This window comes from Lonchura striata, chromosome 14 (genome assembly GCF_050655825.1).
Source record: "Lonchura striata isolate lonStrDom1 chromosome 14, ASM5065582v1, whole genome shotgun sequence".
Lineage (NCBI taxonomy): Eukaryota > Metazoa > Chordata > Aves > Passeriformes > Estrildidae > Lonchura > Lonchura striata.
The window spans coordinates 2987274-3008929 of NC_140716.1; the positions used below are offsets into that span (position 1 = coordinate 2987274).

The 21656-nt window shown below is 52.6% G+C and overlaps 1 protein-coding gene across 9 annotated transcripts in view; it reads right to left on the reverse strand.

Moving 5' to 3' along the window:
* MPRIP (myosin phosphatase Rho interacting protein) overlaps nucleotides 1-21656 on the reverse strand; it is a 73045-nt gene that overhangs the window by 28336 nt on the left and 23053 nt on the right. For 6 of the 9 annotated variants that reach the window (XM_085592121.1, XM_031506135.3, XM_085592115.1 and 3 more), the window contains exons 4-9: nucleotides 13772-13923; nucleotides 11761-11845; nucleotides 8202-8412; nucleotides 7172-7688; nucleotides 1147-1288; nucleotides 536-652 (exon numbers count right to left, since the gene is read on the reverse strand). In XM_085592121.1, coding sequence (XP_085448247.1) covers nucleotides 536-652; nucleotides 1147-1288; nucleotides 7172-7688; nucleotides 8202-8412; nucleotides 11761-11845; nucleotides 13772-13923 — 1224 coding nt within the window. The remainder of the gene's footprint in view (nucleotides 1-535; nucleotides 653-1146; nucleotides 1289-7171; nucleotides 7689-8201; nucleotides 8413-11760; nucleotides 11846-13771; nucleotides 13924-21656) is intronic. The other 3 variants (XM_085592120.1, XM_085592118.1, XM_021549816.4) reach the window with 3 other exon arrangements.

Consider the following 21656-nt stretch of genomic DNA (forward strand, 5'->3'; position numbering starts at 1 on the left):
CTGCCCCTGGCAGGAGAATTGGAACAAGATGATCTTTGAGGTCCCTTCCATCCCAAACCATTCTGGGATTCTGTGATCCTATGAAAATATCACAGTCATGACAGAGCAGCTGGTCCAAGTCCAGAAACTGGACTCAGCCTCTGCTGAGCTGGATGTGCCCTGCTGCAGCCTCTGCTGGGGGACACCATGGGGCAAAGTGGGGCTCTGGCCAGGTGAGGTGACCTCAGAACTTCTAGAACTTCTACAGCCTGAGTGTCTGACACATCACACAAAGCATCAAGTGCTCCTCACAAGATTCTTGAGTTTTAATTTCTGCAACAGGCAAAAAGTGTGGCCCTTCTCCAGCTGAGCTCCTGAGACTTTCAGCATTGGTCACACCTGATTCAGGTCCCTGAACCTGCTCCAAGTCTGAGCGCACCCCAAATCCCACGTGCTGGCTGGAGGAAAGCAGCAACAGTCCAGTTTTTGTGGGACCTCTTGGGAAGGGCCTCTCATGTCCTCTCCCAAGGCAGAGGACACCCCCCTGGTGGCTCACCGTCATAGAGGACTCCGTGGACCTTCTGTCCAGAGACTTTGCCCGGCGGTGTGGGGACAGAGGTGACGCAGACACGTCCAGGATGGAGCCCACGGCTGCTCCTTCACAAGTGAAGTCCTGTGTGAACAGCATTACCCCAGATCAGTGCAGGAATTAGGACAGAGTCCTGCTCTCTTGGCTCATGGCACAAAAATCTGCTTTATTTAAGGGGCATCTCAGGCTCAGAAAAAGTGTAATTTCCTTGGCAACACATTTCTTTTGTCCTTTCAGGCATTAATTTGTTCCCATTATACCCAAGCATATCTGGGACTCTCAAACTTGTTTCTTTTGTTATTTCACCCTATCCTGATGTGTCCTGCCATGCCAGATCTGAAGTTTCCCTTTGCATTATGAAGAAAGAAGAGACAACCTGATTTTCTTCTCCAATCTACACCTGGCCCAAGGGAGCAGAGCAGGAAAAGTCACACAGACTGAGCACACACAGAGGTTCAGCTCCTGCAAGAGCTGCCTGCAACTCCAAATCCACATCCAGGGATGTAGCTAAACCCTCTATGCAGGGCTGCAGGATTCCAGGGTTCATCTTTCCAGGATTCCCTGGCTGAGCATCTCACCCGTTTCCGTGGGAAAACCCTCTTCTCGCTCCTGCCCTGCCGCGTCTCGCTGGACAGGGCAGCGCCGCCCGGCGCGTTCGTCTCCATGTGCTCCGCATTCTCAATATCCAGTGCCTCGAATTTCTCAATCACCTGGGATCTCCTGGAAAACAGGGACAAAAGGGAAACCAGGGATTCTTTAAAACACAAGAGCAGCAACTGTGTGGAGCTGCACAACCCCACAAGTTTAAGGTCGCAGAATTGCTCGACCCAAGAGTTCATGCACAGCTGGCTTTTGGTCCCTGTTTCTCTGTGAGCTCCAGCATGGCCAAATCCAGGGTAAAAACTCTGATCCAACATCATGTTACCCACAAAATGGGGAAACACCTCACATTATTCAGCTCTGCACCTAGCATCTCTTTCAGTAACTAGAAACCCTTCAAATAACCAGCAATAACGTTTTATTTGTGACTTTTACAGCCCCTTGGGAAGTAGGGATTATGCACCACCTTTGGCTTAAGCATTGCCTCTACCCTCTAGCAGTGGGGCTCTCAATTGCTCCCCAGACCCCAGAGCACTGTCAGAGCAATGTCAGCCCAAGCTGGGGTGCAGAGGTAATGGGTGGCTCTGGGTCCCCCAGTGTGTTCACTGCAACAGGAACCCTCTGAAAACTCAGCCCCACACAGGGAACAACCACAGGATTGCACTGAGCAAGGGGTGTCCATAGGTGCCCCCAGAGCACAGGGGCACCAGATGAAAGGGTGTGAGGAGATGAGGAGCCCTGGGTACCATGACAGATACAGGGTGCTCCCTGAAGAACCTGAAGCCTTTCCCTCCTCTCAAGTGGGCTGAAAATCCAGTTTGGACATCAGGGGCACGACCTGGGATCTCAGACACTGCCTTGGTGGCCCATTGCTCCATGGCACTTGGATCTCTGAGGATGGAGAACTATGAAGAAATGTGGATGGAGCAGAAGCCAACCCTGGATCAAACCCAAACGGGATTCTCTTAAGGACGAGCAAACAGGTGGAATTAGAAGTGCTGTTTCAGCATGAGAAGCTGCTTGTTGACCCACAGGAGAGGAATTTCCAAAGAACCTGCTTGTGTCTAAGTTTGCATTTCCAGGGGTTCAGGAAATGATCAGCCTCAGGTCTTCAATCACAAACTGGGAATACAAAGCAAACCACCACCAGCACATGCCAGCTGTGCTCTGAGCTGTGAGGCTGAAGTTCCATTTCAAACCTCCCCACAAAGCTCTGTCCAGATGGTTTCTTGACACAAAATTTGGACCCACATGTGCCACATCTAAACTTGGGGCTGCTTGCTCTGTGTGAGCCCCTGATGTGCATGAAAATCACAATGGCAACCACATGAGGGATAACAGGTTATTCAAAATAAAAACATTTTTAACACTTCCCACAAAGAGGAACAGCAGGTTAAGGGTTCAAAAACCATGAGAAATTCAGTTTTCAACCAATATTTGCATCAAATCCTATAAATGAGACAACCAGTCTGAGCACATCCCATCCCCTGAGGGGCAGGGGCCCCCACTGCTGCTCAGAGCCAGGCTGCCAGGACACAACCAAAAAGAAAGGGACAAAATTGGTGGGGAAGACGTTGCTTTGTAAATTTAAAGATCTTTGATGCTTTTAGGGGGCATCTGTTCAGCCCCTGCTACCTCCCAGTTTGCAAACTGGGAGTGGGCAGATCCTGGGCTCGTGCAGAGCTCCCAAGTTCCCTGGGATGTTCTGCTCATGAGATAGGTGACACATGCCAGGCTGTGGAGCATAAATCCATGTTCTGTGTTCACTGACAAGACAGGGAATTGTTTTGCAGTCACATTTTTTTAACCCTTTTTATACTGGCCCAGCCTTCTCTGAGTCTCAGTTCAGGAGGGAGGAAAAGGTCCATGAATTAACATTGTCTGTGCCCTATTAGGTGAAGGTCTGAAGAAAAACAAATCAAGAGGAAAAATAAAAAAAGAACAAAAACCCAACCAAAAAAAAACCCAAAAAACCATAAAAACAAAATCAAAAGCAGGTTGATTTCTCATGAAAGGGGCTGCACCACCAGGTTGTTCTACGGCTTGAGATTGAGATGAGATGGTAGCGAAGCAGGCGAAGTAAAGGTGGACACGTCACACAGCAACACAGCAGGAGAAGGTGGAGAGCAACAAGACCTGGAAGAAAACAAGGCTGGAAAATGAATGAACAGAAGAGGAAATTATATATCTGCATCTACATACAAAACAAAATCAAAATCATTCCAGTCATTCATCATTGAAATAGGGAGGAGAAAAATAAATCACTGCAACCAAATCACAGCCCCAAGGGTTAATATCATCCAGATTACAGGAAAGAATCTTTTTGGTTTTTTTTCTTCCCATTAGATCAACATTTCAGAGAGGTTACTGCCAGAGATCCTGGAGGGAAGGGGAAGGAAGGGCTCTCCTTCCCTCCCCATGTGTTGGATAGAGCTGCTCCCTCTGCACAGCAGCTCTGGGTGGACAGAACAAAGCTGGGACAGGTATGAAGAAGCTTTTTAAAAGCTGAGGTGCCATTTAGTGCTTTTCAACTACAAAAGCTCATCCCAAGCAACTCCTTGGCCATGCAGGCTGTTAATTGTTTCCAGGCCACTAAACCCAGGCTGCAGATCTCAGCTGTTAGTGGAAGGGGTGTGCAGTGGGAAGGAAAGCTCAAAAGACCAGGATGAGCTGTCATTAAAGTGATTTTCTCTGATTGGAAGAAAGGCCTTTATTTTTATTGGATTCATTCATTATTTAGCATCAAGAAAGATAGCGAGTGTCAGGAAAAGAAGAGGCATTTCCCAAGAGGTCCATGAGAATGATGAGGATAGTTTTACAAGGGAAAAAAATCTGAATTTGGGAGAGCAGGAGCTCCTCTGTAGGGGGAGAAGCAGAATTCAGAGCAGAACTTTACACCTCAAGAAACTCCAGAGAAGGAATTTGAGTGAGAGAAGTCTTTTAAACGATTTCAGGCAATTCTGTTATTAATTGATGCTAGAAATACACCTCAGCCCCTGACCACACTCCCACAGCAGATGTGGCTGACACACAATTCTTGCCAGTGCGAGAAGAACAGCAGGTCAACTGGGAAAGCTGTGGTTTTACAGGCTGCACCCCTGGAGTTGTGCACAAAAAAACAAGTTTGTCAAACAGAAATCCTGAGATGTGCAGGGATTTATCCCTGCAGCTGCAGAGTCCCTCTGGGGTATAGGGACTGCTGTCCTAAGGACATTTCTGCAGCTCTTTTCAGCTGTGATTTTTGTCTGCAACACCTCAAGATTCATCCATGGGGTTTCCAAAGTGCTGCTCCTGCCCTTCTGTCCTAGGGATGGGTCTGAGAGGGGAGATTGAAGATGGCTCAACCTCCCTGGCCTCAATCACTGTCCCCCAGCCCAGTGTGACATCCTGGTGGGTGCTGCAGCCCCATCCTGCCACGTGCCAGCAGAGGGAACTCGCACTCTGCTGCTCTGCCAAAATCGTGGAGATTATCTCCTGTTTCCTGATTCCTGGTTCTGAGTGGCTGCAAGCTCAGACGTCTGCAGGGGCATGGAGGCAAAGTCAGGTACAAACGGTCAACACAGAAAATTCCTGGACTTAAATCATGTAATACTTCTTGTGATAAGGAAACAGGATGAGAAGCCTCAACAAATGGTTTTATCTGGAGCAAAGCCTGCAGGTGTGGCACTCAGAGTGCAACACTGGGTACCTGAAATAATTATTTTCCATCCACAGCTCTGACACTTGCACTGATTTACACAGAAAAAAAAATGGGAGGAAGAGCTGAAAATAACAGAATCTGAGTGAGTTTGTTTGGTTGCACTGAAGGCCAGATCTGCACGATGCCTGGCTGGTGCCTGTGGGGTTGGCATGGGACAAGTGTTCCCAGACATGTTAGTGGGTTACTGAGAAAGATTATTACAAATGGTGTTAAACCAGGGAGAAAAGCCAACCCCACAGCATGGGAATGAGTTATTGTATCTGCCCAACCTCAAACAGCACAGTCTGAGCTCGGAGAAGAAAAATGAGAGGGACATGGGGACTAAGTAAACTCAAGTTAAAAAGCAGCCAAACCAAGCTGAGCAGGGTGCTGGGGAATGTTAATTCTCCGGTGCAACTTTGGACAGTGTCTCTGTGCCCTGTTGAGTCCACTGAGCTCCAACATGGCTGTCCCAGCTCCAGGACACAGAGCCTCTCCACCCACACCACCTGCACGGCCAACTCCCAGGTTACCAGAGGAGAAAACAAATGTGCCTACCCCTGAACACCCATTGAGCTATTCCTGCTCATGGCACATTTCTCCAGTTTGGGCTGTGATCCACGGCCAAACCCTCTGGCAGGTGGGGACCCTCCCCCTCCTCTCTGCCATCACCCCCCTCCCAAAAGCTGGACCAGGTTCAGCCCCATGGGCAGCAAGACCCCAGTGCCTGGTGCAGCTCCTGCTCCTCTCCCTGCACCCGTTCTGCTCTGATAAAAGCCCTGGGCTGATACAGGGGAATTGCTGCCAATACTGATAAAACAAAAATACTGTTAACAGCCTGAGCCAGGCTGGGAAAAACAGACTTTCCCTGGGAAAAGGCATCCACCAGCAGGCAGTGAGTGGGGCTGACATTAAAAAAGGACAGACTCTGGCAGCAGTGTCCTCTCCCAGGCCCCGTTATCTGCTACAATTCTGCTCCCCAGCTCTGTGCAGGATGATCCCAGTGCAAGGGACTGCTGGCACTAGAGGAATGTATGGCTCTGTCATGCTGGGGACAGGCACTGGCCAGGGCATCCTGTGCAAGCAAATGCAGCAGGGACACAATGTCACAGGCAGCACCAGCTCAGCCTGAAAACCAGAGCTGCCAGCCTTTTCTCAGCCTTGTCCCCAGTCAGGATGGCCAAGGTGGTATCCTCCTCCTCCGTCCTGGGAAAAAGCCAATTCCCAAGGCAGACAAAGCCAAACCCAAGCTCTCCTCATTTATTCCCAGTCCAGCACTCCCTGCACACACTCTGGGCCACGTCTGGGATCCCCATGCTGAATGATGGCACCAGAACAAGGCTGTGCTGCACATCCCAGACCTGCTCCCAGCTCTCGGAAGCCAGTCTGGAAAACAGTCCTTTAGGGGCTGGGAAGGAACAGAGGAGAAGCTCCTACTGAAACTGTGCGAGAGAGAACATGCCCGGAGGAGAACCAGGGCAGGAAAATCAGACTGGCAGGCAGCCCTCTCGCCCAGGGCCTGTCTCCCAGTTTGCTCCATTGCCTTCACTGCACAAATGTGTCTCTCCTAGGGCGAGTGGAGCCCATCCTTGGCCTCGCCCAGAGGGCACCCGGCACACGCTGCGGACGCCCTCCCCGTCCTCCTCCACACTAAGCTGTTTTGCAGCCCGCTGAGCCCTGCCTTGGCACTGCACCCACCTCTCCCTCCTCTCCCAGATTAATGCTGTGACATTTTGAAACCTCTCTCAGCTCATTAGGCAGTTGCGTAAGGCACCTGGCACTAACACCACTAGGAGAGCTAACCTAATTAATGCTGCTGGCTGCCAGCGTGTGCCGCGCCGGGAGGGGCCGGCAGGGTGGGCAGCCAGCACCACCCAACACCAGGGCAGGCTTAGATTAAATACTAGGAGGAAATTCTTCCCTGTGATGGTGGTGAGGCACTGGCACACGTTTCCCAGAGAAGCTCTGGCTGCCTCATCCCTGGAAGTGTCCAAGGCCAGGCTGGACAGGGCTTGGAGCAACCCAGGATAGTGGAAGGTGTTCCTGCCATGGCAGAGGATGGAACTGGATGAACTTCAACGTCCCTTCCAACACAAATCATTCTACATCCCCAGAGCAGCCAAGGCAGGGTGACACCTGCCCACTACCACTATTAAAGACATCCCACCACCTGGTCAGCATGGATGGGCACCCTTAAACCCAGGAGCACTGAAAAACAAAGAAGCTCCACCCACCAAATTCCACCTGCTCCATGCAGGCTGCGTTGGGGACGCAACCTCACTGCTGCTGGAAGCATGCAAGGAGATGAGCCACTCATCCCTTACCTTCTCTCATTCCCAAAGAGCCGGGCCACTTCTTCTCTCCCAGGGCTACGAGCCCGGGTTCTCCGCTCTAGCCGCTTCCTCTCCACCTGGAAGGCCTCACGATTACTGATCCTAATGGCCTTGGGAACGTCGGCCAGGGTGGTGTACTGCCGGCTGGCTTTAAAAGAAAGGGGACGCCCCGATTTCTCAGCTCCCCTTCCTACATCTCTGTTGTTGGAGTCCTTGTGCATGGGGCAACTGCTCTTCGAGTCCAAGGAGTTCAGAGAGAAGCTGTGAATCATTCGGTCGCCTGATCGGATACCTGGGGAAGGAAAGGGCTGGGCATGCTCCTGTGAGGGCGATTTGGGATAACTGTACCTGTTGTTCGGGGTGCTGGGGCTGGGTGGGCTTGGTGGGGGTGGCAGTTGCTGCTCTTCCAGCTTTGAGTCTTGTTTGGTCTTCTCCAAGGAGAAGTACCCACTCTCGACACGCGTCTTCCGCCCGCAGTCTATCCGGTCTCCGTTCATGGAGCTCTCCTCTAAGGGACAGAGAAGTCACCGTGCTTGGTTTCAAGTCCAAGTTCTGCTTTTAAGAAAGAAACACCCTGATTCCACGCAGGACAGGGGCAGGTGTGAGAGCAAAGTTGGTCTGGGCACCAGCCCCATGCAGTGCTACCTCCTGCACCCTTGGCTTTTCCACCCTGACCAGCCCTCATGCCCATGAAGATGGTAGGACAGTCTGCAGGGAACTGGGGATTCTGATCTAACCCTTGGGCCAGGTTTCCATAGGTGAAAGATCTGGATTTTCAAACCAAGAAATGGGCAGCTGCAGTTACAGCTCTGCATCCATTTCCATCCCTGTCCTTCCCAGCCTGGCAGCAACCACAGCTCTGTGGGTGCAAGGCAAGGGACACCTCACTGCAGAAAACATTCCCCCATCTGAGTGAGAAGACAAGGGAAATGTCTCCAGCACTGCAACCAGTCCCCGGCCCCCATTGTTCTAGGGAGAACAATGGCATGACCACCACAATGGTGGCATCCCCATCTCTCACCTTCCTTGCTGTCCAGCACGGGATCCTTCACGGAGCTGGCAGCCCCAGCCTGGCCTTGCATGGGGCTCTGGGCTGGGCCAATGCCACTGCTCCCATCTGCTTGGTCTTTGCCTCTCATCTCTTCCTGCCAGAGCGTGGACTTGGTGGCAGGAACCTTCTCAGCACTGGGAATGTTGCTGCTGGTCACAGCCATCTTAGCAGGACCAGGTTCCTAAAAGAACCAGTTGACACATGAAGTTAGAGAGTCGGCCCCAGCTCCACACTCAGGGTCCCCAAGGTGTGAGTTCCACATAGCTTGGGTGCTGCCCATGACACATCACAGCAGGACAGGGATGGGACAGTGACGTGTCAGTGCTTTACGCCCTTTTAAAACATTCACCATCATCTTCAGTGCTCCTTTGCTAACAAGAAGCTCTGGAGCCCATCAGATGATGGATGATGCCCCTTTGGTGGTCACGGCCCAGCCAACCCAGCTTCAGAATGTGACCTAGAAGAGGCAGCAGCTTTCCCAACTCCTTCCTTGGCTTTGTTCATTAGCAGATGTTTTGCTGTTGTCATATTAAACTTCTGCATTCACAGATTATTTATCTTAAAGCCACTCATAAATCAATGACAATTAACTCCCCTTTGGATTGTGGGAAGTTTTCCAGCTGCTTGTTCCCTTTCCATGGAGCAAGGGGGAATACAGGAGTGCACGAACTGGCAACTGAAAGCTGGGAACAGGAGCTGCAAAGAGCATCCTCTCTATCCCCTCCTCCCACATCAGGTGGGTTTTAGCCCTGCACCTCCACTGGCATTTGCAGGGCTGTGCTGGAGCCACCAGGGATCTCCCAGGGAGTGTGTCTTGCCTCCACACACAACCATGACAAGCAGCAAATGACCTCAATTTAAAAAAAAAAAAATCCCCTTGGGAAATTTCACACTAAAGGAATGCAGTGTTGGAGGTAAACGATCCAGAGTTCACGGGCATCCTGCTCAAGGGGACTCTGCTCCAGCAGAGGATTGGGCCAATCTCCAAGGTCCCTTAGACTCTCCTTCATTGATCCAAGCCCAAACCTAATCACCAGCTCAGGATATATATCTTTATATATCTCTTACACACACCCCCATATAATTATTTGTAGATATGTATTTAATTAGGCAGAAATGTGGGCCAAAAAGAAGTCTGCGAGGGAGCAGACATTAACTCTCTGCTGCTCAGGGGAATGAACAGCTCCAAGAGGCAGAATGAACCAAAAACAGCAAAACCTGCTTCTGGTTGCATGAGGTGTGTCTGGGCACGCTCTGCTTACCTGAGCCTGCCACACCCCTGTGCAAACCCAGGGCAGAGCCTCAAATCCCACATTTCAGCCCCAAATCCTGCCTCAAGTTCCCATGGGCAGCAGACAGGCACAGGCATTCCAGTCTCTCCTGCTGCCAGAGCACAGCAAAAGCTGCAAGAGAAACCTGCCCTTTTTCCCCATAAAATTGCAACCTGCTTGCAAAGCAAAGTGAAAACACCTAACGCTCCCTGTCCAAAAATCTGCAGAAGCAGTGGTATTCCCTGCATTGCTCCCACCCTGGTGATTTTGCAGAGGGATGATGCAAAATGATGGGGGGAGTTGAAAATGACCTTGAGGCTCCAAGAGCATCCAGCTGTAACCAAGGTCTGCTCTACCACAGACAAGCAAAAGCTATGTGAGGATGAGAAAAAGCAAGAATATAAAATTCTTTTTTTATATCACAAGGTGTCCACCCCTCCCTAAGCAGCTCTAAGACATGATCTACTGCCTGATTAGTGTGTGGCCATCTTTAGGAAGAGTGCAAGCTTTCTGCTCCAGCACATGGAGAGAAAGCTGAACAGCAGCCAGCTTCAGGAGAGGCCATTTCAGAGGAGGATTTGGTGCTGATTTTCTCCTCAGCATCCTCTTTCCTTGCCTGGACCAACCACCTGCATCAGCAGGATCTGGGAGACAGAGGAAAGATGCTGCTCCTGCCTTTGCAGGGTGCTCCTAAGTGCCTGACACAGCACAGCATCCATCCAGCAGCAGCTCCCACATGGAGGTTGGTTTTGCAAAGTGAATTTGAGCCTTTTTCCAGCACCATGGGGATGGAAGCCATGGGATGGAGAGAGTACAGGGAGGGTAGCAAGCAAGACAGGGTGGTCTGTCCCAAGACAAGAGGGCAGTGTGCCACAAGGGTCCCTGGTCCCCATCCCCAAACACCTGGGGAGCCCATCTGCTAACAGGGAGCCAGCATCCTTCCCACAGCTGCTTCCCTTATTTGGTGTTCAGGAGCTCAGATCCTGTACGGTTTCCAAGAAGTTGCCATGGTGATGAAATGTAACCCAGAATGATGTTTTTCTGGCTCTGTGCCTCTTGTCATCTCCACCCTGAACCCAGCCTGGGTTTAGTGGTGTACCCTGGCCAGGGTGAGCATCCCTGCCCTGCTGTATCCACTCCCTGGGGTGCACCAAATGCAACAGTCCTCTTCTTGGGAATTGAGGATTGACAACTCATAACATGAAGGGAGGAGGCATCTTCCCTGGAGCAACACCAGAGAGAGCACTTGAGGGCTTGTTCTGGCTGTGAGGACCCCAGACCTTGGCAAGGGATGGCTCAGACTTACAGCTTGGTGTACAATAAAGGATCATCCCCCCATTAACTTTTTTTGCCCATTGCTCGGAACATCTTTATCCAGGGGAGTGATGAAAACTTGTTCAAACAAACACTGTACAAAACCCATCCATGGCCTAGTTTGCACCAGGGCCATCCTTGGAACTTCATCAAAGAGGACTTGAAAACCAAAGCTCAGGGGAGCCCTGACCAAGGCTCAGGGGGACCCCGATGCTGGTTTTGGTCCTCAGCATGGCTGGAGGAGCCCTCCCAGGCGGTCCCCTGTGGTGGTGGGACACACACACAGAGGTCAGGCAGCCTCAGGGACATGGCTGTTCTCAGCCCCGGCGAGGGACGAGGGTGGCCCTGGGGTCACGTTCCCCATCTGTGGGATTGTCCCCCATTCCAGCCACGTGGGAGCCAGGCAGGAACAAGTGAGTCACAGCTGGCCCCACTTTTTACCATTTATAGTCAAAGTGAGCACGAAGCCACTGCCGGGTCCCTGGAGAGCCCAGCTCCGGCCCCCGGAGCTCCCAGCCTGGCCCTGGCCTTTAGTATTTTCCTTTCATTCCCATTATCTCTGGGGTCATCTCTAAGGGAGTAACTGGAGCCCGATGGAATTTCATCCTGTACAAAAAGGCCCATGAACAGCACCTCTCCCTGGTTCCCCATGGGGACCATGTGGCTTTGTGGCCACTCCCAGGATTGTGTGCAGGGATGGCACCACACAACAGCACACAGGGGGCAAAATGTGACCCCAGAGCAGCCAGGAAAGCAGGAGTGTGTGACCCTGGAAGTGATGACCAGGAATTAATTTACACCGATCTGGTGTCCTGGTTTGCACAGGCAGCATTAGAGTGATCCTGATGGCTTGAGGGGATCTACCCCAGGACCAAAGGAAGGCTATGGCCCTGAGAGGGAGGCAAGGGACTGGGTGACAGGGTGTGTGTGTATCTCTGGGTTACCTGGGGAGTTGGGGGCTCTACCTTCCTCTTCTTCTTCTGATTCTGCTTGTTTGTCCTGGGATAGACAATCAGCATCTCCAGCCACCTGCAGGCAGAGAAGCAGAAGGTGAGCTCTGTACCACAGGGACAGGAGTGATGCTGACCTGGTCAGGGTCAGCTTGCTGAACAATACCCAGAAAACGTCCCACCCAGCTCCTGGGGAAAAAATAAGGCAGGAGAAGAGGGATGACCCTAGGGTGCTTTGGCTCAAACCCTGCTCTCTGCAAAAGTGAGGCCACAGCCAAGGCTGACATGAGGCAGGGATTCAAGGATCCTGAAAGACTGGAGAGGGACAGAGCCTCCAGCAGGACCGTCCCCTTGAGCGATGCCAACACCCGCACACTGCAGACAAAGCGCTTTTGTCCAAGGAAGAGCAGCATGAACTCGGCATTGAGAAGTCCTGTGTCCTCCCACAGCGGCCTGACAACCTGCCCCCGCATCTCTGAGAACTCCACAGGGATCCCTGGACCACTGGGAAACATTCCCACTTCAAATGTCCCTGCTCCCCTTTCCTTCTCCCCCTGCTTTGCACGCTGCTGCTGTAAAGCGTTCAGAGATGACAACATCAAGTGGGGTTTGGTTAAGCAATGAACGCCAATAGCACAGAATGAACGTAAAATGAATTCTCCCCCAGCCAGGGAAATCTTCCTGTCGTGCTGCAACTGCAAAAAAAACCAGCCTGGCTCGGCCCCAGAGTGGGACTGTTCGGGGATGATTAATGCCTGCAGTCAGGAGCAAAAGCACTGCTTCAAAACCCATCGCTGGGCTGATGAGCAATAAATCAGCCCCACCTCACTCCGCAATGCCTCTCCCTCCCACGGCAGGCAGGACCAGCAACAAAGGCTGAGCTGGGAACCCGAGCATGGGGAGAGGGTGGAGAGAGCAGGCCATGGGGGCTGGCCATGGTTTGGGGCACAGTCACTGCTCCTGCCAGGGAGGAGAGGAGCTCACTCCCCTGTGCTGTGATTCTCACATGGCTCTGAATTCCAGCTCCACAGCCACTGCAAAATGTTGCTGTGAACGGGGCTGGGGGGACAGGTTTGCCAACCCAAAGTTCACCTGTGCTCTCTTGTCTTAGTAGAGCAGGGAAATTTCAATGCATGAAAACGCTCATCTGGTCAAAATCATGAATTCTTGTTAGAAAAATGTCTATTTCAACAAGTATTTACAGAACAAGGGGAGTCTCAACTAAAGATAAGGTTTGGAAATAGAAATCTCAGCAGAAAGTGCTGACTGCTGCTGCCAGGGCTGGGGGAGGCAGGAGATGCTGCACCTCAGCAACAATGGGAAAGAGCAAGTGTTCATCCCTTTATCTTCCTGCTGGAGTTCCAAACATCAAATTTTGGGAGGGAGGCACTGAGCTCTGGGCAGTGCCCATGTGGGAAAGGTGAGCAGCAGTACAGCTGCACTCTGTCACTGTATGCTGGCAACTCAGCTCTCCAGGGCTTTGCACCTTTACCAGCACCAGCTTCAACCCCAGCTGGCATTTGAGCAATGGTAGAGGATGTTTCTAGGTCACCACCCAAGAGCTGGAGTTGGGAAATTTACCATTATTTGCTCGTTTTAGTGGTCTAATCTTCAGTGTCACTGAGCCACTGTATTCCTGTGATATTTTAACCATCCTTGGAGGTGAGATGCTCCCCTGGGACCAGGGAGGTGGGGAGCATCCACCCCAGGATTCAACATCTGCCCAGGGATGCATGAGAACCAAGAGGGTGTATGGCACTCAGGGTCGGACATGCCAGCCCCAGAATTATGGGACTTGTGCCAGTGGGCTGGGTGCCTAAAATGGGATGGGATCCCTAAAAGCACTGTGGGGTCACCACAGCACCCATCATGAACCTCAGCACCCAGATCAGCCTGGGTATGCACAGCCATAGTACCCAGCCTTGGTCAAGGTCCTATTCACCTTCCTTTTCCTCCTGGCTAATGGAAGAGCCTGGGAGTGGCTCAGCCCCAGCTCTGCACTCACCCACTGATGATCTCCTTGTTCTCTGCCCGGATGAAATGCTCCTTCTCTGGCGTCAGGATGCACAAGGAGAACTTCTGCCCTGTCCGGCTCTCCCCATCCACCACGTCCGTGCACTGGTTCATGTTGATGGTGCCCTGCGGGAGGGTGGTCGGCTGTGAGGGAAAAGAGGAAGGAGAAACATTATGGAGAGAAGAGCAGAGGAGTGCAGAGCTGAGCCCTAAAACCTCTCCTGGAGGACACCAGGATCCTACACACCAAGATGCTTTGCCCACAGATAACCAGATGCATTTTTGTGCCGTGCCCAGTGCACAGCAAAGCTCTGTGCCATACATCTGGGGACACGGACCAACCAGTACAACTCCTGCCACACCAGTCTGCTCCACTGCTGCCAGTGAGGTGCTTCCTCCTATGCCAAATATCCAGGGAAGGGTGGCTGCCCTGTTGTGGCACGCAGACACCGAGGAAGGGCACCAAGTGGCCAGCTTTGGGTCTGCAGCTGCAAGCCACCTGGGCTGGTGGGGTGGCACCTGGGGACAGGGATGGCAAAGCAGCAAGGTCTCACTGTCCTCAGCACAGGGATAAACAGACAGACACAAGCACCAAGTTTTTCCCATTAAAATTTTAAAAAACCACGGAGTTTGCTAGGGAGGGAACTTGCTTGGTGGGTTTTCTGAACAGTGTCACCTATCAGCCTAGTAGATCCAAGGAGACCTGGTGAAATGGGGCAGGTGGTGGCCCCTGTGGCCCAAGGGGACACTGAGGGACATCCAGAGAGGTGTCAGCACTGACAAGAGCTGACAGGTCCATCTGGAGCAGCGCTGGCTCATCCGATTACAGCATATCCAGCCATCCCCAGTGCCTGCAGCCCTCCCTGCTGAGCAATTCCATGACTCCCATGTCCCCAGCCTGCCTGCCCCCACCAGGCCCGGTGACACTGGGGTCCTTCCAGCATTCCAGGGCAAACCTGCACCTGGGCCATAAATGACTGAGGGAGATATCCCTCCGAGCTGCCAACAGCGTCAAAGGAGGACCCAAAGCAGCCTGTGGACACCTCCTTACCCTGCTAAAGCCTCTTTGTGCCCTCCAGATGGCCGGGCCAACAAGGAGACGGATTTCTGGCAGATGCTGTTAAGGTTTTTACCATGGAAACCAGCTCCCTTGCCAGCAAAACCCCTCCAAAAGCAGCCCGTGCCATGCAAAGAAAGGGTGACAGGAGAGAGCTCAATGGCCCCAGCCTACAAACCCAGAAAATTCAGATCAGCCTCCCAGCGCTCCCAGTTTAGCCATCTGCGGGTGGTGGGAAATAATCCCTTTCCCAAGGAAAAAGGTTTTCCCTGCAGCTGTGTCCCTGGGTGGGAGCATCCTATGACAGCCCAGGGGTGGCAAGGAGCCATCACAGGTGCTGCAGCAGTGGGTACATGAACAGGACCAGTTGTACACCAGAGATACCAAACCCTCCTCTTCTCCTGGTGGAAATCAGCATCCAGAGAGCCCCCAGGATGGAGGGAGGGAAAGCAAAGTCCAGCCCAGACCCCCAGCACGGCGCATGCCCAGCCTCCCGCCCTGCACAGCCATGGGTAGTCAGCTCCTAAGAGGATTTTTTGTCTTAGACAACAAAAATAAAACCCCGCTTTCCGGGAGCTATAAAAACCCAACGGAAAAACTTTCTCCTGTTCCAAGTGGAGTCTTAGAAAAGTTTTTGTCTTGCTGGCCTCTGGCACAGCCAAGGCCTCCAGGACTGTAAGGTCTGGATCCAACCTCCTTCCCCTCCCAGAGCAGTTTTGCACCAGGGAATTCAACAAAGACAGGGGTGAGGAGGAGGGAGGGAGCCCCACAGGGGGATCTTGGGTCACTCAGTCCCTTGACTCCCTGTAAAGCCCCAGAGGGATTTGGCACAGGAGGAGAGGAAGAACCAACACCCTCCAAGCCCATGGCAGTTCAGGGTGGCTGCTCCTGCTGCCCACACCCAGCCCTGACCGAAGCGTGCCGGCAGCAGAGGAGCCGGTTTTGGGGGCTGGCCCTGCAAAGTGGTTTTGCCACTCAGCCCTCCTTGTGAAGGGTGAATGCTGGCATCTTGCACAGCCTGACACATGAGTCTCCATCCACCACTGCACCTCTGAGCCAGGACACCAGGAAAGAGCTGGGAACAAAGCTGGGAATGACCCTCTTCCACCTGTGGCCCCAGGGATGAACCCTCCATCCCACAGCTGCTCCCTTGCACCCCACACTCCCCAGCAGCAGATGAAACCTGACAGACCAGCAGCCTCGCTTGCTTGGGATGTAAATTCCTTTACACCATTTGTTTCCTTCCTTGGAGGCAGCACAGGCACTTTGAACTGAAGCAAAACGCAAATGGTGCCTGGTGAAAATCGTGTGCATGCACACAAACTCCACCAGGGAAAAGGGGAAGGCTTGGACCCCTTCTTCACCCCTGAGCACCTGTTTCTGGCCTGGAGGGTTTCTCAAGGCTGGGGAATCTTGGAGAAGGATAAGCAAAGTTGGTCCCTGGCCAGGGGAGGACTGTGTGGCTCCAGCAGTTGGAAGGAAATAAATTAATTAATTAAGAAGCAGAGAACAGTTGCAGGGCAGAGACACCAAAACAACAGGGCTGGGATTTCAACCAGCCCTTGGAAGAGCAGATGCTTTGATACAAGGCTGAACTCAGTATCAGACCCCAGGGTGGCTTCGTGTCTGGGTGAGGCAGGGATGGATGCTCAGCCTCAGCTCCTGATTGCTTCTAGTCCCCAATTAAGGGACAGCCCTGTCCCCAGGCACTGGCCCTGCCTTTGCCCTCTCGCATGCTGCTGCTGATGGGATGGAGCCCACAGCTACCCCAGAACTGGATCTGGTGGCTGGGTGTGTCATTTAACTAGGGGTAGGAGTGGAAGCACAGCAGGGTGTACCTCTGTGGAAGCAGAGGACACCATTGAGGCCACCAGCAGCAGCAGCAGCCCTCCTTGAGGCCACCAGTGCCACCAGGTGCCTCCAACCCAGTCGCCTGAGAAGTCCCTGTCCCTCACCAGTACAGGAAAAGGAGCACTTGCATCACACGAGCAGCTACAGCTCTCCAGGCTGCCAGTACCAGCAGAGGAACCAGAAACAAGAAACAATTGTGCTGCTGTTTCCCTCTGGAGTGACAGATCCCTATTGACACACACACGTGCTCACAGTGTCCCTCTCCATAACACACAAAGCCTATAGAGTGCTCTCCTCCTCCTCTTCCTCCTCCTCCTCTCCCTCCCCGGGTGCCCGGGCCATGAGTCATGCCAGGATCTCCACATCAACAACATCAACAGCCTCTGGATGAGATGCAGGGATCTTTGGATGGATGCAGAGCTCAGCAACTGTAGCAGCAGTGGAAAGGAGGGAAAGGAAGAATGGGGACCTCTTAGAAGCTTGAAGGAAGAAGACCCCAGCAGGGCATTACTGCATCCTCCTGCACAATGCTGGATGCTTCACAGGTGATGACATACCAGCTACAGGAACTGATGCTGTAAATCAAAATGGTTTATCTGCAAAGTCTCTCATTTCCATAAAGCACTGCAGGGCTGAGGTAGAAAACCAGGATTATTTGAGGTAGAAAAACAGGATTATTTTGATTTTAAAATTTCTGCATTTTTTTCCAAGGACTTTCCCTGTCATTTCTAACACATGGGGATCATAGCAGCTTGATACAAAATACAAGAGAGCTTTGCTCAGGAGCTGTACACAGGATGTTTTAGAGCAGGTAACCCCACGGTCAAGCTCCTGAGGAGGGGCTCTGCCATGGCCTCCACGGGACATGGCCAATGCCCAACCCGTTATCTGGGGCTATTACACAACGTGGGTTGATGAAATCTGGAACACAACCTTTAAAGAAAGGCGATGGGCAGGGGGAGGAGGAAACCAAACAAAAGGGACATTTTACTTTCTGCCAAGAACCAGGAGGGGAAGAGAAAAAAAAAAATAACCCACAACCATTTGTCTATCTCGCATGGCGGGCTGGTTGCCTTGGCACCAGGGCCTGGCTGTCCCAGGGGAGATCACAGCTCTGCTGTCCCACTCTGGGCTCAGGATCTGGCAGGCTCTGCCCTGGCTCCCAGCACTGCCCTGGAGCAGCAGCAAGCCTGCAGTGCCTGGGGAAGAGACATCCACGCTGCCTCCATAAATGTGTCTTGACAAATGTTAATTCTCCCAGCTAAAATATTCATGAAGGTGGCTGCCGAGTGCTGCTCACTCGCAGCACTCCTGAGTGCTCTGCAGAGGCAGCTCCTGTGTTTGCTAAAAGCTTCACCCATCCAGTGCCTGGGCTAAGCAGATCCAGGCAGGATGCAAACAGAAGGGAGCAAGACCTCGCTGTCGCATTGTCACGGGCACATCAGGGCAACCACGGCTTGGGCAAGGGCACAGACAGAGCTTGGACACACAGCTCCCAGCACCAGCATGGCACTGGGAGCCTAACCCAAAGCCACATCCACCCTTCCCACCTGGAAGCCATCAAGAAAACACCAACTCCTTGAAAAGTTACAGAATTGTAGAAACACCTCCAACCATTAACCCACGGCACTGCCAGGTCCTCCACTAAACCACATCCCTAAGCACCACATCTACGTGTTTTTGAACACTTCCAGGGATGGTAACTCCTCTACTTCCCTGGGCACCCTGTTCTTATGCTTGACCACTCTTTCAGTAAAGAAATTTTTCCTAATATCCAATCTAAAATTCCTCTGGAGCAACTTAAAGGCTGTTTCCTCTTGTCCTATCACTTGTTATCTGTGAGAAGAGACTGACCCACACTTGGCTACCACCATTCAGGTAGTTGTAGAGGATCTCTTTTCAGTCATAAAAGGCGAGGCAAAACCTCCTAAAATCCCAGCTGGGGATGCTCTGTGCACACACACAGGGCTGGCTCAGCCTGCCCTGAGCTGCCCAGGCGCCAGGCAGGCACGGCTGGCACAGCAGCAAGGCTTTAATGAGCCTTTTGGGCTTCCTGCCACCAGGCACGAGGCTATCGATAGGGCCACAGCAGGGCCAGAGCGCTGCGGTGGCAGATTTTATTACACTTATAGATTGGCTGGCAGGCTGAACATCCTGGATTTATTAAATTAGACAAAGAGGTTGAAAACAACCTCAGTGGGCTCTGCAAAAGGATGGACTGGAGGAGTCACTCGTTGAAGGGCAGCAGAAAGTTGTGCTCTCACATCTCCATGGCAGCTCTGCTTTCCCTGTGCCATCCAAGCAAGAGGCAGGTATCTTTTCTCAGTCACCTGAGCACAGCTTTCTTGCCTGCAAACTTCCTGCATCAGCACCTATTGCTCGGTGAAAGCCCCTGAGAAACCTCCAGCCACATACCAGGCAATGGAAAAACAGGCTTTTACCACTGGCAGGGGAATCATAAAATCATAAAGGTTGGAAAAGACCTTTAAGATCATCCAGTCCAACCATCAACCCAGCACCACCACTATGTTCACCATTAAACAACATCCTCAGGTGCCACGTCCACAGGGAAGACACAACACATGTCCCCTGCACTTCATTACTCACACCTTGTGCCCCTGTGCAAGAAACGGGAAGATGCTCTCAGATGTCACCATTGCCTGGATTCACCAGCCTACCAGAAGCCACTGTCCCCTTTCACAGACAGAGGCATCAAATAGGGCTCTGCAGATGTGGCCTTGGCACCTGCCAACATGACTCTGTACTGGCAACAAACTTGTGCCAGCATAAGAAGGGGATGGGACACCTGCCCTGGTGTGCAGCCAGCAATGCAGAATATCCCCCAGATGGATAAATGCCACAAATGCCACTTGCCCCAGCCCCACAGATTTCCCTACTGCTGACCCTGGCTTGTACATCACAGGTGCCAACAGCCAGCTCCTGAGATTTGTTTTGCTAAAGGAATTCCCCATAACCCCAGGTCACCCACCCCAAGGAGGTGGGATGGGTTGGCAAGTGCCACACACACCTGTCCCTGCATGCCAGCCCCTGAAGAGCCCTCCTGAGCCTCCACCAGGACATAAAACAACATCAGCTCCCCTTTTGCCAGCGGGATGGAATTTTCTTCCTTGGGGAGCAGTTTGAGAAGGGGGTGAAGTGCAGGGGCTGGGCAGGAGAGTTCAGCCAGAGGTTGCTTTCAAGCAGAGTCGGTGTTTATGTCCACAGACAGCGAGTCTAAACACTGAGCGAGGCCGGGAGCTGCCTGTGAACTGGCTGGGTGCACCCTCGGGCTCCTCTCCCACCCAGTGCCACCTCAGCCAGGCGTGGCCAGCACCCATCCCAGGGGTGCCCAGGCAGCAAGTCTGGGGCCACACATCCCATTTGTAGCCCCGTCTCCACAGGCACCCATCCGGTGAGCGGGTGCTGGAGTGGAGCGAGCCCAGCCAGGGCTGTGCGGAGGCTGGAGCCGGCTTGTCTTGGCCTTATAAGGCTATTTTCACACTGCTCTTGCAGCTCCCAGCTGCTCCCCACTCCAAAGCAGGGTCGGAGCTGGCAGCCAGAGCCTAGCCTGCCTCCTTCCTGTTAACCTCTTTCCTGCTGAACAGCCTCTGAGGGGTCTGTGCACGGTGGGAACAGCCATCTCCAGTCCTGGCACAACCACCCGTGCTGGGCAGGGAGAGTCAGCAAACCCTGTGGTGGTCACCAAGTGGGTTCAACCTCCCTCAGCACTGGTGTCTGACCCTCTAGGTCCTCAGCAGCATGGACAAATCCAGGAGCCTTTCAGGGAAGCTTGCCACCACGGATACGCACATTCCGCTTCCAGTACCGCTGGAGAGGAAGAGGGAGAGAGATGCAGAAAACGTTGGCACCGTGATGGGAAGGACAGCAAAGGTCCCACCAGGATGGGGCATCCAGAGGCTGCTCTGAGCTGTCATCCCGGCTGTTTGCAGACCAAAGTAAAAGCCAAACGTTGTACGAAGAGCTTGGAGCATCTGCTCAAGCCCTATCCCAACTCTCTGGGGACCAAAGCAGAAGCCCAGAAATGCACAGGCATTTGCCAGTCCAGCAGTGCCAAAGGCACCACCTTACAGCTCTGCAAACCCAGAAATTACTCTTTCCTCTTGCTCTATGGGATTTAGATGCATTTAAAATGCAAAATGTCCTCCTCCCCTCCAAGGAGGGGGGTGGGAGGAATACATGATAACAGATCCGACCCCATCTGCTCACAGCTGCCAGCGTGGCATCTTTCCTGCTCCCAGATGCACAGGCACAACAGCCAAGGGGGAAGCAAATATCTGCAGCCTTCCAGCAAGTTGTCATGGTAATCAGCCCGATGAAAACCCGGCAAGACCACGGACAGACCAGAGCTTGGTGCAGAGATCAGGACAGGAGTTTCCTGGAGAGGGAACTGCAGTCGGTTGGAGGTGGGAAGGAAAAACAGGCTTCATTTGCATCTTGATTCTTGAATTTTAAATTGTACTGCTCCAAATTGGCCTTGTCAACCTTATCCTCCACCCCCTCGGTGTAGGAGACGAGTCCCAGGTGGTTCTTGCACTGCGTGCCAGGCACACATGTGCAGGAGCTCACCACCACCTCTGTGCTCACAGCCTCCACAGCAGCAAGGGGCTTCACCAAACACCAGCAACCACAGCTCCCTAAGGTCACCCACACACAAAGATGGCCATACACACAGTGATGCCAGTTTTGGACACAGCTCACCAATAAGAAAGCTTGGATGACCTCTATTCATGATGGCCAGCCCTGTTCTACCACAGCTGGAACTGGATTTCTGCTTCATGGGGGTGAGGGAACATGACCAAGGTAATTGTCATCCAAGGAAAGCAGAAAATAAGATCAATCAAATCCCTGTACGTCCCACTAAGTAAACCCATCTGCCTTCCAGCTTAGAGGGAAAGGAGGGACAGGTCTCCTCCTCCCCAACCATCCCACAGTCTTTCCTGCAAATGCA